This window comes from Dendropsophus ebraccatus, chromosome 10, assembly GCF_027789765.1.
Source record: "Dendropsophus ebraccatus isolate aDenEbr1 chromosome 10, aDenEbr1.pat, whole genome shotgun sequence".
NCBI classification, from domain to species: domain Eukaryota; kingdom Metazoa; phylum Chordata; class Amphibia; order Anura; family Hylidae; genus Dendropsophus; species Dendropsophus ebraccatus.
In genome coordinates, this window is record NC_091463.1 from 16844010 (window position 1) to 16862713 (window position 18704).

Below are 18704 nucleotides of genomic sequence, written 5' to 3' on the forward strand. Positions count from 1 at the left end.
TAAACCAAAGCAATGTTCTTAAACCAAGTCACAATTTTGAAAAACTGTGAGCTCTTAAACCAAAACGCTCTTAAACAAAGTTACTCTTAAACCAAGGTACCACTGTATATATATATATATATATATATATATATATATATATATATATATACACATACACACACACCAAGACAGATATTACCTATTACCGCCATACTGTTACCGACCAAATCCTGTATACTGAGACCAATATTACCAGTAATACCAGTATATAGGGAGGAAACATTACCGCCACACCACAACCACTACCATCACCACCATATTGTTACTGACCAAATCCAGTATACTAAATCACCTCATCCAGTCATATAGAGGTAGCCCCAGCTCTACACAGGCTCTATACACCATATACATTACAGTGCAGTTATATCAGGTGACTCACAGGAGACGTCTTTTCTGATCGGAGTTCTTTCCTTTTCATCATCTTCTCCATCCGTCCTAGGCCGTTATGAGAACTTCTCCGAGCCACGAATCCACAGAATCTGCCAGACAGACATATTAGGCTCCACACTCTGACACCATCTCCATCTCTCTACACACTGCACATCTGTACTGTCCCCTTTACACCCTCATTTAGTGGGTAGCCCTGACTCTGTGACCTCCTAATAATATATGCCCCCCTCTGTGTATTCCCTCTCCCCCTATGTTGCCCCCCCAAATAGATGTCCCCCTCCCTTATAGATGGCCCCCTCTACCCCCTCCCTTATAGATGGCCCCCTCTACCCCCTCCCTTATAGATGGCCCCCTCTCTCCTCACCCTCCCTTATGGATGGCCCCCTCTCCCCCCCCCCTCCCTTATAGATGGTCCCCTTCCCCCCCCCTCCCTTATAGATGGTCCCCTCCCCCCCCCCCTCCCTTATAGATGGTCCCCTTCCCCCCCCCTCCCTTATAGATGGTCCCCTTCCCCCCCCCCTCCCTTATAGATGGTCCCCTTCCCCCCCTCCCTTATAGATGGTCCCCTTTCCCCCCCTTTATAGATGGTCCCCTTCCTCCCTCCCTTATAGATGGTCCCCTTTCCCCCCCTTTATAGATGTCCCCTTCCTCCCTCCCTTATAGATGGTCCCCTTCCCCCCCCCACCCTCATAGATGGCCCCCCTCTTTCCCCCCACCCTCATAGATGGCAACTCTTTCCACCCACCCTCATAGATTGCTTCTCCTTCCCCCCACCCTCATAGATGGCCCCCTCCTTCCCCCCACCCTCATAGATGGCCCCCTCCTTCCCCCCACCCTCATAGATGGCCCCCCTCTTTCCCCCCACCCTCATAAATGGCCCCCTCTTCCCCCCACCCTCAGATGCCCCCCTCCTTCCCCCCCACCCTCATAGATGCCCCCCTCCTTCCCCCCCACCCTCATAGATGCCCCCCTCCTTCCCCCCCACCCTCATAGATGCCCCCCTCCTTCCCCCCCACCCTCATAGATGGCCCCCTCTTTCCCCCCCCCCCACCCTCATAGATGGCCCCCTCTTTCCCCCCACCCTCATAGATGGCCCCCTCCTTTCCCCCCACCCTCATAGATGCCCCCCTCCTTTCCCCCCACCCTCATAGATGCCCCCCTCCTTTCCCCCCACCCTCATAGATGGCCCCCTCCTTTCCCCCCACCCTCATAGATGGCCCCCTCCTTTCCCCCCACCCTCATAGATGGCCCCCTCTTTCCCCCCACCCTCATAGATGCCCCCACCCTCATAGATGCCCCCCTCTTTCCCCCCACCCTCATAGATGCCCCCCTCTTTCCCCCCACCCTCATAGATGGCCCCCTCCTTTCCCCCCACCCTCATAGATGGCCCCCTCCTTTCCCCCCACCCTCATAGATGGCCCCCTCCTTTCCCCCCACCCTCATAGATGGCCCCCTCCTTTCCCCCCCACCCTCATAGATGGCCCCCTCCTTTCCCCCCACCCGTACAGGCTGATAAAAAAAACAAAACTTAACTCACCTGACATCGCGCTCCCACGTTGATCCTCACTCCTCCTGGTCTGTCCCCGGCTGCTGCGCGGCTGCCGGGGGTGTCGCGTCTTATCCCCGGCAGCGCGCGCATCCCAGAACTCCCTGCGCGCCGGAAACCGGAAGTCAGGGCCCAAGGCGCGCAGGGAGTTCTGGGATGCGCGCGCTGCCGGGGGTAAGACGCGACACCCCCGGCAGCCGCGCAGCAGCCGGGGGAAGACGGAGCCCGACTCTTGTGACCGCAAGCAAAACAATGCTTGCGGTCACAAGAGTGATTGATCGGGGGGCCCCGCGGGCCCCCCTTGTGGCGGGCCCGGTCGCGGCGGCGACCCCCGCGACCACGGTGGCTACGCCACTGCTAACTGGGCTATGAAAGCAATGAATTTAAAATCAACCGCACAGCCCCTCAACTAGTTTCACCCACACATGGGCTTCATCAGGAGGAGGGCTTATGTGAGGGCGACGCCCACTAAAGGGCCTTATTTATAGTACTCCCCATTGACATCATCAAGAAGCGACGTATCTATTCAATATAAACACTGTTATAGGACCTTTGTGATCATGTGGTCATCAATAGCCTATCAACTAATGCCATGTCAGACGCCGTGTGTCCATTTCCTATACAAGTAGTCACGCCCCTCTGGCGCTCACATGATGTCCTAACCTAGTCCACATCACTTCCGGGTCCACTCCAGACTCGGATCACATGACTAGGTCACCTGACCAACAGCATCATCACAGTCAGCCATAATGCGGTCATGTGATCGCACACATCCGATCATGTGATACCTACATCATCACCAGTACCTAATCCGATCACGTGATCGCATACATCATCTAAGACCGCCCCCCAAATGTGACGTGCTCCCTTCTAACACTCTAGAAACTTGTTTACATGTAACCTAGACAACCCAGTCTTCTTAGCTTCAATATATTAAATATCTGTAATAAATCAAACTACTAAATGTACAACAACCCCATACAATAAAGTGTAGATCATTCATATAAAATCTATACAGATTAGAGGTGCCATAATCCAAATAAATAATGTAAAAACAGTGATTACAAAATAATCTAAATATACAGTACTAATAACAGTACTAATAACAGTAAATATACAGTACTAATAAATATAAATATACAACTAATAACTAATAAATAATGTAAAAACAGTGATTACAAAATAATCTAAATATACAGTACTAATAACATATGTAGAGTGCCAGGTAAGTAACACTCAGGTCCCTCTATCCAAGGTAGGTACATATAGGTAACACGTACTATTAGAGGAAGGTCTATATATTTTATTTTAGAAGCATACATATTATATTATACGAAACAATAAAGTATATACCAAATATATAGATAAATGTGCGATTCCGACATTATGTCCTAATTAAACTGACATATAGCATCCCTAGATACATCCAGCTCAATGATGTCCATATAATTGGGGGTACATTCACAACTTAATAAAAAAATAAATTTTTTATAAGAAAGCTGAAAACGAAAAACCTTCATTGAGCCCCACTGGGCTCATGCTAGATAGACGGTGTATCCACCTAGCCTCTTCCATCAACAACAGCCTATCCAAGCAGCCCTTCCGAGGTCCCAATTGTGGTTGGGCAATGCCTACAAATTCAATTGCTTCCACTCTCCCTCCATGAAAGCAACGGACATGCCTAGATAGTGGGGTATCCTCAGCATTTCTGATGGTACTAACATGTTTACATATTCGCCTCCTAAACTCCTGGATCGTTTTCCCCACATATATCTTCGGGCAATCACATCGTGCCACATAAATAATCCCTTTAGTCCTACAGTTTATGAACTGCCGGATCTGGTACGTCCTAGCATCATTGGGATTCGTAAAATCTTTTGTGGTAGGGACAAACTTACAAAATTGGCATCTACCACATGGATGTGACCCAATTACTTTTGATTTCAACCACGTAGTCTTGCTTTCAGCCTGATGATGGCTGTGAACCAGTAAATCCCGGAGATTTTGGCCTCTCCTATATGTCACACTAGGTCTGGGGGTAACCACTCCTTTTAGGTCCTGATCCCCCAACAGAACTTTCCAATGTCTCCGTAGAATAGACATTATATTAGATGCATTAGCATCATAGGTACCTATGCATCTAATCATTTTGGAGGGGGATCCGTTAATTTCATCCCTATTTTCTTCTAATAATGTAGTTCTGTAATGTAGTCGGCGTCTGACATGGCATTAGTTGATAGGCTATTGATGACCACATGATCACAAAGGTCCTATAGCAGTGTTTATATTGAATAGATACGTCGCTTCTTGATGATGTCAATGGGGAGTACTATAAATAAGGCCCTTTAGTGGGCGCCGCCCTCACATAAGCCCTCCTCCTGATGAAGCCCATGTGTGGGTGAAACTAGTTGAGGGGCTGTGCGGTTGATTTTAAATTCATTGCTTTCATAGCCCAGTTAGATAGTATTATACTACGAGGTAGTCAGTAGTCTGCAGCTACTATGACTATACAGATATAGGTTGATTCACTGTAGAAGGTTATGGAAGCTCTGTGATTTTAATGAGCACAACTTTATACTTATTATTTCTATTTGAAAGTTATTAAAAGTTACGTTTTACTTAGTGGTAGGTTTACTGGATGTGATCTGGGCTTTTGGCCCTTATAAAATTGTTTTGGCACATCACATCCTTATCCTAGTTTAGCAGGTACAGTGTGTAGGGAAAGCTTCCTGTGTGTCTATGGGGTTACACTACAGTAGCTCTACAGAGGGTTCTCTCGGCCTCCATCAGCCTGGTATATTTTACTATATAGCTTTAAATGAAGCTTGGGATGATAGTATAGTAGCCAGTGCCACTCCATAGATGGGATCCTGTAAAAGAGGCTGCATAGCGCTTATGCTAGACACTCACACATCTGTTCATCCTGAGCTTTCTGGTTGATGCACACAGTTTCACAACTACACATATGCAGGCAGAAGTTGGAGGAGTGTTAAAATGTCTGCACATTGTTGTCTGCCATGTAAAATATCTGGGGAATATTATTACTGTAGATACTTTATGGATGAAATATGATCTAGTAATGCGGAGAAGACCATTGAGTACAATAGTGCAGCTTGATGGTCACGATTCGGCCAATTTGTATTTCTATATCAAATAAAAACAGATGTCCGTATGGGGCCGAGTGCAGACAGGATATCTATGTGTCTCTCCAGATTACATTGTATCTCCTGCTGGATCGGCTCCAAAGCAGAATAGTTCAGATTTTCTTCTGTGTAGTTTGGTGCATTGTGATACAGTATAGATCCTAATACGGCCAATTCCGTCATCTGCTCTATTGTTTTTGTAACATTTGAGATATATATATATATATATATATATATATATATATATATATATATATATATATTATATATATAATTTTAGATCAGTAGGCTTCATATTTGTAGTAGTCCTGTACTAGTGCCCCATTGACTATTATGTGCAGCGGACATTGCTTTCTGTGAGCCTGGCCCAAGATAGGTTCAATTTAAAGGGGTAGTTCACCATTTTTTGTAATTTGCATCTATTAAACACAGTGACACAGTGCTCTCTGCTGCCACCTCTGTCCATGTCAGAATCTGCCCAGAGCAGTAGCAAATCCTTATAGAAAACCTCTCCTGCTCTCTAGACTCTCTTAGTACTGGAAAACTTGAGATGTTTTAATAGAAGTAAATTACAAATGTCTGGCACTTTCTGGCACTAGTTGATTTGAAAGAAAAATATTTTTGGTGAACTACCCCTTTAAGCACAGAAGAGTCTGTGTCTGCTATATGACTTCACAGTAAGTGAAGTAAGTAAATAAGAATTAACTTTATATACATTATAAACCCCTGGAGAGGGCCCATTCCTGGTAGCTCTTTTCCCCATATTAATGAGTGGTGACAACAATCCCATGGTTGGGGTCTCCTCAGGTTCTGCAGCTGGTCATAAAATAATGTGGAGGCCCTAGGACTACTGTACTGGATTTCCAGGAGTGCATTAATGTCGGTGAGCACCTGCAAGATCCAGGACGTATCCATATACATATGTGACTTTCCCTTTTGGTCATACAGAAAGACACATTGGGCATACTGTGCTTATATCTATGCTGGATGTGCCCCTCTGGAATTACCATCTTGACATTGCACCCCCTTCCCAGCCACCTTTGGCCTGGCTGCAGCTGGAGTTGGTCAAGAAGGCAAAAGCAGTCAAATCGACTATTTAAAGGGACTCTGTCATCTGCAATTCACCATCCAAACTGCCGACACTGTTATAAAACTGTTAAGTCAAGGAGACACATATCTGTGCTTTCATAACTTAGCATTTTTCTTTAATCTGTTGTAAAGTGTAGAGGTCTGTAACTCCTCCTTGCTCCCCCTCCCATCCCTTTCCGTCATTATGTTCCTGCACTGAGGACCATCTCGCTGGTACAAGATTTTGGAGTAGTCCTCAGTGCTCAAGCAGAAATATGGATTAAGGGGGATCGAGGAGATGTTACAGTGCTCAGCACTTAAGGATCTTGGGAATGCCTCTTTGACACTTTGCACCAGGGAATAGCATTTTCTATGTTCTGGCAGGTACCGCATGTCTCAAATAGTGTCAGAAGTTTGAAACACAATTTACAGCTATGTAAACAGCATAGCTCACTATCCGACACAACTTCTATCAGAGTTGGTGGGACTTACATAAAAGACAATGTGGGACCCTTATTTGGCAGATGGTTATGGCTAATGTTTAGTGGACTGTTTGGGTTCAGCAACATTCTCCGAACCCTAATGATGGGCATTTGACTCCCGGCAGCTGGAGAAGTTGAATGCCGCCATAGGGAATCCTGGAAAACATGGATATAGATAGAGGCTGTATCCATGTTACCCTGGAAGCCCTACTGCTTCCTCCAACTTCTCCAGCTGTCAGGAGTCAAATGCCCATCATTAGGGTTCGGAGAATGTTGCTGAACCCAAACAGTTCGGCAAGTCCGCTCAAAACTAGTTATGGTGAAGGTGACGTTGTGAACGTTCATCAGTACAAAGTCTAATAAATCATGTAATAGACTCTGATGGGCAGACTACGTCCTATCCATCTCATAATCCATTGACTCTGTTGGGGATAGCTTGGACATTCTACTTCTATAAAGGAAGGAAAGGGTGGACACATTGTATAGTGATGTATTCTCTTCGGCGTAGTATTATCTCCTGACACCCAGTAATAGATCGCTTGTACTTTTTCTATATATACGGTCTGCGACTCTCCTTCCGGTACTTATTTGGATTGCTCACGGTACTTTGTGACAGTTCTGAATATCTCTCCCTCTTTCTTTTTATATCTTTTCTCCAGGGATTACCAGGACCGATAGGAGCTCCAGGACCAAAGGGAAGTCGGGTTAGTGTCACCGCCCCCATCACCCTAGTTGTAGCCTATGTGATCTCCGTATATAACACATAAACACACCATCTTGGACCAGCGTAATGGTTAGACATAGCACTATACGTTGTGTTCCTCATGGGAAAGGATCATTATGAAGTAATAAGCCAGCTATAAATAAGAATATTATGTCATTGTTTCCTGCTTTGGGCCGGGAGCCATATTCCCGATAAGTCGTTGTGTGTGTTAGATAAGTACGTCACAATCCTTTATTCATGCTGTATTGATATTGTGTGTTTTCATTGCAGTCCTGGTAAATGGTTGCCAACACGGACAGATACTGTAATTACATTAGGTATCGAGAGTCAAGAACTGGATTTATAGCCTGTTATCCTGGAAAAAAATGGGAATTTATTGGTTTGTTTAATATCATGTAACATTTCCTCAGATTTCTTCAGTACGGTATATACAGACTATGAGGCCTTCCCATTCAGTGCCGCTGGTCCTCTGTATGGTGTACAGTGGTACGACATGACCGCCATGTTAGCTATGTGACCCCACTGACCAATGATGGTGCCATAGTGATTCACCATAGTATCATATCATCTTCTAAATAATTATACCGTTTTATAATTTCCCATCTGATGGCTACCAAAACTAAAGTGCTAAAATATCCAGGATTTTGCAATGTAATTGAATTGAGAATAGTGAGGATTTTATTGGATGGGCACAGATACCCCTGATAAAACTTTTCATTGAGGTATAGGATGTCTCCATTATAGGCCCCATTCACATCACATGTATGGTCTCTGCTGCAGGTGAACATCCATTCATCAAACATTCAAGCATATACTATGGCATGAGTTTTATTTCAGGGGTCCGTTGATTTCACACTGCGTGTCCACTGAAGGTTGTACATCTGGGGACACTTAGTGATGTCCATCATACTTAGAGTTTCATGTAGAACAATGTTTTTATTGGATCCAGCTTAAAGGGGTTGTCCGGGCAAAATCAACTTTTCCTCAGGATAGGGGAAACCGTCACACGGGGAACTGACCTCCGTGTTATGAATAGAGCTGTGGGTACAGCATGTGATGCGTGGCTCTATTAATTTCTATGGAGGAGCCGGAGAGAGCTAAGTACAGTGCTCTTCTGGCTTACTCGGCTAGAGTAAGCGAGTCACGTGCCGTACCTACTGCTCTATTCATAACTCAGAAATGGGGGCCCGATACAGAGATTGGTGGGGGGTGTGGAGATCAGAACCCCCACAATCTCTTACTTTTTCCCTAGGGAAAAAGTAGATTTTTTTCCTCTTAAAGGGTATGTTCACACGTACTGTGTCCGCAGCGGATTTTATGCTGCGAGTTCGCAGCGAAATCCACTGCGAATACCTGTCCATTCACTTTAGTGGGATGACATACTATGTCAAAGTCAGCGCCTTAACCCCCCCTCGCGGTCCAGGTACATACTTTACCAGGTCCCCGCTGCGGCTCACTTTATGGGCTCCCGGCTCAGCCAATCACTGTACTGCCCCGCTACAACGCACTGATTGGCTGAGTGCCAGAAGACACCGGGAGCCCCTGAAGCAACGCGAAGTGGGGACCCGGTAAAGTATGTACCTGGACCGCGGGTACAGGCCAAGTAACGGCCATTGTTTGATAATGATGGCCGTAAATATTCATCATAAATATTATTGACGGCCGTCATTGTAGAATAAGACATTGTGGGAACATAGCCTTATATTTTTGTGAACTACTTTTCTATCCTTTTAATAAAACTTGTACCGGTCTCTGCATGGATCATCTCGGCCGGTACTGCAGTACCGGCCGGATGATCTTTCGGCCGCATCAGCGCACACCCGCATCGGAACCTCCCATAGCACACAGTGAAGCGAGCGGCCGGAGCCGCTGTGTGAACTGACAGGGTTTCCTACGGCCGCAATCCATTGAATTGCAGCTTCAGAAAACTGACATGTCAGTTCTTTGCGGCCCCATGCAGGATCCCGGCTGGAGCGTATATGATGTGTAAATGCTCCGACCAGGATCCCATAGAACAATAGGCATTGTTCACCCGTACAAAGTACGGCCGTTGTTGCCGCCGACAACAACGGCCATACTTTTACGTAGTGTGAACATAGCCTAAAAAAACCCTTTGTTTTGTTTCATGGAATATCCTAATACGTCTCATATAAATAGGGTCCCTATATGAATGTTAGGTGGTGTTGCCCGTAGTAACCAATAAAATGTCAGCTGTCAATTGCCAGCACCTCTTTTCTGATTGGTCACCATGGTTTACTCCTCCCCTTTATATATAGTACAGTCACATAGTATTATATAGTGTGATGGTGTCTCTTCTGTCATCTTACCCTGTCATCTTGCTCTTTCCTTGTTCTTGAAGGCCCAGAAAGCCCTTTTAGAAGTCAATCTACTACTATCCCTGTAATTATAGAAATCTACAGGGTTTCCCATTCTCCGCCCAGGGACGGTCCCATTGTCATCTCTTTAATCTACGAGCAATAATTGTACTAGCAGAACATGGCTCGGAGCTGAGAAACCATTTAGCGAGCCCTCATAACCAAGAACACATCTTGAGGCCATACGCATATGAGACGTCTAGGATTTCATCTTCACCCCGATTCGTGTCACAGAGACTTACAATGAGCAGAGTAACTTTTACAAGACATTGCAAAATCCGGTCATGATTGCGGCACTTCTGCCCCTGCTAGGCTGGCTATGTCACCCACAATGCACCATATAACATTGGCAGATGTTACCCATTCCTTGCTATACCTCTTAAAGGGCCAGCAACGTTGAAACAGATGTAGCCTACAGATTTCAATGTAAAAGTTTCCATATGTTTATATTTGCTATGGCGACGAGTCCAAGCCTTTCTTTTCTTTCATCAGCTTTTTTTCTGTGCAGAAGGCAACATAATTTAGTAGGAGTTCACAGTATATAACAGCATATGGCTTTCCACAGCTGCAGTTTTATTAGTTACCATTATATATAGCTCATGAGATTATCTATATTACACTATTAGGCGTTTGATAATGTGAACAATGCCGTTCCTGTTCTGTAAGCCAACCAATGTTTCCGGATTACAGTAGTTCTCCATTAAGTGCCAATATCCATTATTTGGTATCACAGACTTAAAGGTTCATTTAAAGGGGCAATAAAAAAAGAATCTCCCACATTTAACTACTACTAGACTCTGTATGATTGATCACCTACCTTCGTAGCTCAAGTTCCAGTGCAATTGTTTTGGTTTTTTCCCCCTCTACCCTGTGCTATGTCACTGTGTAGCCCTAGCCTAAGATCTGGATAGGTTTTTCACTCTGTTACATGCAGATGATAGGTGAAGCATTTACTTATACTGCATAATACAGATTTGAGAAGATGGAGACTGCGCCTCCTCAATCAGTACTTTTAACTACCATCTTGATTGATACTGGATGGGCCCCATCTACTTTTGGGAGAATTCCAGACTCCAGGCTAGCAGCCCAGCTCTGGATATTTATACCCCTGTTTACCTTACTGTATAATATATGAGCAGAGCAAACATAGACTAGACAGTCTAATGCACAAGAATTATCACAGTGGATCATAAAGTTGCTGAATCTTTGGACTGTCTAGTCTCTTTGCACCACCTGTTGGTTGGCCCAAACTTTGGCGAACAATGTTATATTTTAAAGTAATACTGTATTTGGCTACCCCCAACCTCAGGTATTATCTGTCTGCTGAGCTAAGGTCCTTGCCAGTCTTTATAAAATGCACCCAGTGCCTTGGTTTGGTGAAGAAACGGTCTTTGTTCTGTAGCAGCATCAATAGTCAATGAGGTGTGGCCGACAGCATCTATGCCTGCTACTCCTCTCTTTCCTCCTTCTCCACCCTCCTTGTCATTTGTAATGCTCCCAGCAAGTATTTCTCCTCCACATCGTCATCTGCTCTCGCATGTGCCGTAGCCCCCAGGGGTGTTACTGATGAAGAGGAGGGTGGACAAGAAGGAAGGAAAAGTGTACCCGGCCACAGATGCCCTAGGCCTCGCCTTTAGCTCAGCAGATGGACAGTACCTGCGGTTTGGGGGGTGGATAGATGAACACAGTATCACTATAAGCTCCTCCTGATTGGCTGAAGACATTCCCATTTGTTTAAGCCACTCACCCTTGTCTAACAGCAGGAAAAAGATAACATCTTCTCACATACCCAGCAGGTACTTGGTGGGCATCTGAGAAATGGCTTCTTAGGCTGGATTCACATTATTATTTGCTGATACAGTCAGATGGGATGCCGATATATATACAGATGTATATACAGGGAATGCCTCTTTGACACTTTGCCTAGAATTAAAGCATTTTCCTACATTATAGAAGTTATGAAGGGAGAGCCATCCTTGTGATTCCACATACCATTCCCTGGTTTATATTTATTGGGCATTTCGGGAGCCTTTTATAGGGGAATGAAGACAGAGCGGTTACACTAGGCAGCCATGATCTGGATTTTATTACACATGGATTAAGCGGAGACTCTCTCTAATCTCATCTTCTGATACCCCCCCATTTTTTTTCTTCCATGAATGAATCTGAAGATTAGCGGCAGACGTGAATGGGCCTCCTTGTTCTGCCATGGTGGATACATTAAGGGAACATAAAAATTTCTTTTAAAGGTTCAATCACCTAGTTAATCTGGGTGTAAAGCAGGGACCAGACGTCTCTCATATCTTCTTGGTTATTCTACTGTTATCTGACTTACTGAGCTTATTCTGTTTCAGGGTCCTGTGCTTGGAGTCATAGTTGTGGTTAATGTATTATTAATAACAGGTGAAATCTTTACCTCTGCATTGATGTCTCTTTGCAATGACTAACAACAAGAAGATGATGTGAACTTTGTCACCACTAACACCTTAACCAGCATTTATCACCGCAGGTCCGCACGCCCAGGCTCCCTTCTGCATCATGGTCCCTGGTGTGAGGGTATGTGCCCTTGGACTACATCGTGGAAGCCAGCACCATGCAGTCCATGGGCATATACACTTGCCTCAAGGTTTATCTCATCACGGAGAGCTGAGGACCAGCGCTGGAGGAGAAGTGGCCACCATCGAGAGATTGATGCCAAAACAGGCAGGAAGTGAGGCCTTCCCACCACATGCTCACATTGTATTTTTCTTTTTCTTGTAGGGCTATATTGGTCCTCCAGGATTATTCGGGTTACCTGGAGCTGATGGAGAACGAGTAAGTACATACTTATTGTCTTTATTGACTTTGTTTTTTAGAATATTTGATTCTTAGGAGAGTTTTGTAATCTGTATCAGAAAGCTTAGGAGGATACAGGCGGCCATATTGTCATCTTCAGGGCCAGACTGGGACTGAAGAGCAACCCTGGCAGACAAACCCCACCATCCCGCATAAATATTCCCTCCCCCCACTGCATGAACTGTGTCGCACTGAAGAATAGGCATATGAGGTATATATAGCCCCCTTTGTGATCCTGTGTAGTATACAGGCCTCCTCTGTGCCCCTATATAATTTAAAAATAATTTATTTTTGCCCCTGTTATAGTATACATGTCTCCTCTGTGGCCCCATACAGTGTATATATACCTCCCCTGTGCCCTCATGTAGTATAAAGGCCTCCTCTGTGTCCCCTACAATGTATATAGGCCCCCCTCTGTGCCCCATACCATTTATATAAGCCCCCTTTGTGCAGTGCCCCCACCGGAAAAACAAAAAAACAGCAACTCACCTGTTACCTGCTCCCCAGCAATTCCTCTCCCGGTGCAAGTTGTCCTGTTTTAGCTTCCGGTGCAGGCAGCTTTCTGTGTCAGAAGCTGAAAGAGGACAGCTCACACTGGGCGAGGAACTGCTGGGGAGCAGGTGAGAGGGGAGTTGCTGTTTTTTTTTTTTTTTCAAGCTGGCAGCCCACTAACTGATAATCTGGACAGCCCACCGGGAATTTGCTCGGTACGCCAGATTGTCATTCCGGGCCTGGTAATCTGTGCCAATATCCAATTTGCTGCCCTCAGTTAACGTAAATATTGGTTTCAAGAGGTACCTCTCTCTTATATTGTTAAAACCTGTGTGCCATTAGTAGGGGTCTTAGCCATTATTTCTTTTTATATGGCTAGTGGTTAGAGCACACATCAGTAGGAGTCCCTGCCACAGAGGGTCATTAGTAATGGGCATAAACAGGAGTCTCACCTGCGGTGCCCTTTAGTGGGGATCCCATCTATTATACCGATCAGTAGGGGTACCATCTGTGGCACCAGTCAGTTGGGGTCCTAGCTGCATTGCCCATCAGTAAGGGTCCTGGCCTAGGCAACCATGTTAATTCTATTTGACCTGATTGACACGTCATCCGTTCTGTCATCCAAACTTAACCATATGTATATTCAGAACCCAATTTGTCCCGCTGTATCCGGGGCTTGGTGTAGCTGCTATTTCAGCTGATTAGCAGGAAATCTGCCCTAATTGGATCCCTAGATCAATTACAAGAGACGACTTACATTCCCATGACATTAGGAAGAGCCACGGACCTTAATGCGGCTTAAACGCCGCCATTTGACTGATGTAAAATCCTGCTCTCTGTGATGTTCAAAGGATAATCACAACCATCCTGCCCTCTAACCCATCCAGCGTGTAAATAAACATTACAGGCCAGCAGAATAGCAGCAATCCGGAGCACACTGCAGGCAGCCAGAGCCGCCGCCGCTCACCAACCATTCCCCAGACTAAAGGTTTCTTGTGGTCACTTCACCACTTAGACCGTGGAGAATCGATCAGCAAGTGCACGCTTTATAGATTTGTTTTGCTCTCGAGAAGTTTAGTCACTTTAGAGACTTTTGGGCGCAGTGGGTGAGACTTTTATAGGGCAATCTCGCACAGACGGGGAGTGTGTAAATTGTAGAGAGTTGCTGTGGGTGGACAGGAAGTCGTGACCCTCGCTCTGAGTAATTGTGCTGGCGTGTCTGTTTACCCTGTAACCATGAGCTACATTCATGTGATACCAGGATGAGCATCCATGGAATAATGCGCGGGACGTGGCTCACCATAGGAGAATGTCACTTATTCTGTTATCTGACAACCCTACAGTGGAAATGTTATATAGCATCACATCTTGGCCAATGTCTGGAAATCATATCTGAACATGTATCACGTGAATATACCGCCCCTAGTCCTTAGCTCTATGCTGCCATTGTGGGTCCTGGCTCACAGTTTGGTAATTCTTCGGTAAGACCAATAGAGACAGTGAAGACATGCAATAGTTCACAGCAGGAATGGGGAACCTTCAAGCCTCCAGCTGTTGCAAAACTACAATTCCCATCATGCCTGGACAGCCATGATGGGAATTGTAGTTTTTCAACAGCTGGAGACCTAAAGGTTCCCCATCCCTGGTTTACACAGTCTATCATCCTGAGTAAAGAACATTTCTCAGATTATTATAGCAGTGCATCTATCTATGAGGAACTAGCTCCCACTAGTTTATAATGGTAGAGTCATAACAGTACCGATCTCCATTGGTGTTTCTTGACACCTATGATGGTTATAGAAATTAGCCTCACCATTCCCAAGTGACTATGGTGTTGTATCTGGACAGGCTTATTGGTTAGGGCCCTATTAACACCAACAGATTATCTGACAGATTTTTTTTAAGCCAAAGCCAGGAATGTATTTGAACAGAGGAGAAATCTCAGTCTTTCCTTTGTTACCTGTTCTCTGTTTATAGTCCATTCCTGGCTTTGGCTCAAAAAAATCTGCCAGATAATCTGTTGGTGTAATAGGGCCCTAGTCTGTAGCTAGCTATACACCTCAGATCGCAAGAGGCCGACAGCTATGGGTGACTTCTGCCCATGTAGCAAAATAGGTGGGTTCTGCCAACATTTATCTCCTGTGGCTCCAACAGCGTGCAGCATTAACACCTACATAGCCCCTATTCATGTGCCCCTTTGGCACAACTAATTCTAAGGGGGCACTTGTAATTACGGTGCGTGCACGGACAATGTGCTACGGAAGGGAGTTTCCCAGCGTCATCATTTATTATTATTCCAGGAGCTCCAAACTGTTTAAATCTTCACGCTACTGTACTGTAAGTACAGGAGCGCAAAATTTAAACAGTTTGGGAGCTCCCGGAATCATCATTAGTTATTAGAATTTCCGGTGTGTAGCATATACTCCACCACCCATCCGTTTCCCCATAATCACAGCCGATTTGTAACAACGGCTGTGATTAATACAAAACGTACGTGCACTGCAGTCTGAAGGGAATCCCGGCTGGAGTATATATATACATAAGAATCCCTAGCGGAAAACCCCACAGAAAACTGACAATAAAGAATATGGCATTATAATTCAGCAGGCCTGATAATTCCTTCCTGTCAGATTCAGGACACCGCCCCCCCCTATATATTAGATATTCCGTCACCTCTCATAAATCAGTGGGTTGGTTTGACGTCTCTGTAATGTGTATGTGGTCTTTAGCAGGATTTCATTTAACCCATATTACCTCCAATGCCTTCTTCATGGTTCTGCAATGTTTTCTGAATTTTCTGTATAAAACCTCTTTGTTGGTGTTCTGTATCCGTATGTTTAGTGTTATGGATCATAGTAAAAGCTCAGGCTTCCTATACATTAGAGGCAGCGTCTTCTTTCAGTGCGGCCTCTTCTGAGCTTTCCTGTTTCGTGCCTTCCTACATTGGCTCTGTACATAGAAGTCTTTGTGAACCTGTAACCTTAGCTGCCTTCTTCTTCTTCTCCACACAGGGCTTGCCTGGAGTTCCCGGGAAGAGGGGCACGATGGGTAGGCCGGTAAAGTTTTTCCTTGTCTACTTTGCAGTCCTAGTGTAATGAAACAGGAAACCAAGTCTTCCTACCGCTAACTATATAATATCATATATTTTCCATGTGTGTAACCAATTATTAACAAGATGTGTCCATGTTCTGTAATGTCTTCCAGTCATTTATGTCTAACCTCCCTCCCTCCCGCACAATGATAATGTTGTTCACACGCTTCAGGGAAAGAATGCCCAGTAGCGGGAGGCAATCCGAAACTCCCAGCATGCTGCAATAGAAAGGAGCAATAAGTAACCTTCTCTTTTGTTGAAACAACACAATAAGCACATTTATTACACCAAAATTACCCAAAATAGCTCTATTTACCCATCACCGGGAGCCATTACTGCATCACATTACACCAGCCCATACAAGCCGAACGGAGGACAAGTCTCATCAGGGGGAATGAACATTCACTGACTGGGATTGTATACTTTAGGAGTTAATATAAGGAGCCCCTCATTCAGGACTGTCATCTAGTAGCTGGGAGCTCTGGAGGACCCCCCCCAAGTCTTGCATTAAAGAGCCAATCGGTTTCTGCAGGAGCTGTGTAATGCTTCATTTCACCTGCGGGGATGCTGTGGTGCAATTCAACTCCTGCTGCCTGCTTCCTCTACAGATTAATGAGGTGAACTTGGAAATGTTTGTCAGCCTTATAGAGAATAAATGCAGCGCTGGCAGTGTGCACCATTTATTTTTGTTCTGGTTTTTCTTTAAATTGTTGAGGGTCCCAGCAGTCAGACCCTGTGCGTAGCAGATTAAAGGGGGTTATCCAGTGTGAGAAAAGCATGGCCACTTTCTTCCAGATTCATAGAAAGAAGCTGAACATCTCGGCACTGCTCGCCTCCGCAGATGCTTATATTAGTGGTTCCACGGAAGTCAATCAGGTGGTGCTCTGCACTCAGTAGAAGTTCATAGACATCCATTCACACAGCAGAGAAAGAAAATAATCTTGCGGCACTCACCATCTTCATACAAATGCTTTTATTCCACAAAGGCGTGAGGTGTGGAGGGAGCTAGGGCGACGGTCCTTTTCCTGAGAAGAAGAGGGCCGAATGGAAGCGCACAGTTGTGCGGGAAACGGACCGTCGCCCTAGCTCTATCCACACCTCTTGCCTTTGTGGTATAAAAGCATATGTATAAAGATGGTGAGGGCCGCAAGTTTATTTTCTTTTTCTGCTGTGTGAACACTTTCTTCCAGAGACAGCACCGCTCTTGTCTCCAGATCAGGTGTGGTTTGCTCCATTGACTTTAATGGAACTGAGTTGCAAAAACAATTCAACTGGAGACAAGAGCGGTGCTGGAAGAAAGTGGCCATGCTTTTTTAACATTGGGTAACCCCTTTAAATGCTTACATTGAAATAGCCCTTTAAGGCTCTGTACACCTTTAATAGCTGATGATCATACGCTGATCCTCTTATCCCCGTTATAGATGTTCTGAATGTGTCAAATATAAACTCCTCTATGTGGTCTGTGTCTGGTATTGCAGCCCAAATGCATTCAGTACCAAACATAGTCCAAGAGGGGCGCTGTTTTTTTAAAAAGCCAAACGTAACAAGAGACAGCAACCGGCACTACAGGTAGACAGGCTAGACTTTACATACGTGGATGGAGGCAATCCAGGCAGCAGGATACTGTCAATCAGCAAGGAGGTTTGGGCGTGGACAGCCGTGCGATGGAGCAAGCTACGAAAGTTGGACTTTTTTACTGTTTGATGTAAGAAAAATAAAGTTGAAGTGAACGACAACGGTGAGTGCCCTCCTCTAATCTCTTCACGTTTCTGTTTTTTAAAAAGCATCCTTATACATTTTGATGCCATTAGAATAGATCATTTGTGTGAATGGCAATTCCCTTATGTATCCCTACGATATTACTCATTTGGCTAAGATAGTCATACTCATTCAGTAGCTGTCTCTCCTGATCTCCCCATGCACATGAACCATTGTTATGGCCAAATGTGTTGTGTATGAATAGAGAAGAGTAAGCCACTGTCTGAGCCCTCTGGTGGCAGCTTTTCTATCCGAGAACAGTAGATTTGGGAAATTGAACTCCAACTTGCCCAATTTGTTGGTCATGCCGAAGTTGGAGGGTTTGGCTGACTTTTGTATGTATACTTATAAATACTATACTATTTATTTATACTATACATATATATACTTGTATTTATAATGTAGCAATCACAATTTTGGAAACTAACACAAGGTTATAGTGGCACTTTTATAAGGCTCTATAAGTGTGACTTCTATACGTACTGTACACACAGCCGGGATTCTCATCTTGAATTTTCATCAGCCCTAACCCTAGAAACAGCCTGAGACGTCTGTACATGTTAGACATACTTCCTCCTCTATGTCATGCAGAATGCCGCTCTAAATAGAGTAGCACAACCTGCTGCTTCAAAAAGACGGCAATCTTTTAGATCTTGTGTACATAAGTGGTCACAGACGTCGATTTATGGCTCTGGCATGGAACCCAGAACATGATGTTTCTTGCTGTTGGAGTCTTTCACATGGAAGGTTATCCTGAC

The 18704-nt window shown here is 44.9% G+C and overlaps 1 protein-coding gene across 1 annotated transcript in view; it reads left to right on the forward strand.

The window, feature by feature from the left end:
• Positions 1 to 18704, forward strand: part of COL27A1 (collagen type XXVII alpha 1 chain) — a 225796-nt gene that overhangs the window by 57567 nt on the left and 149525 nt on the right. The window contains exons 10-12 of the mRNA XM_069943643.1: positions 7331 to 7375; positions 12531 to 12584; positions 16109 to 16153. Of these exons, the coding sequence (XP_069799744.1) occupies positions 7331 to 7375; positions 12531 to 12584; positions 16109 to 16153 (144 nt within the window). The remainder of the gene's footprint in view (positions 1 to 7330; positions 7376 to 12530; positions 12585 to 16108; positions 16154 to 18704) is intronic.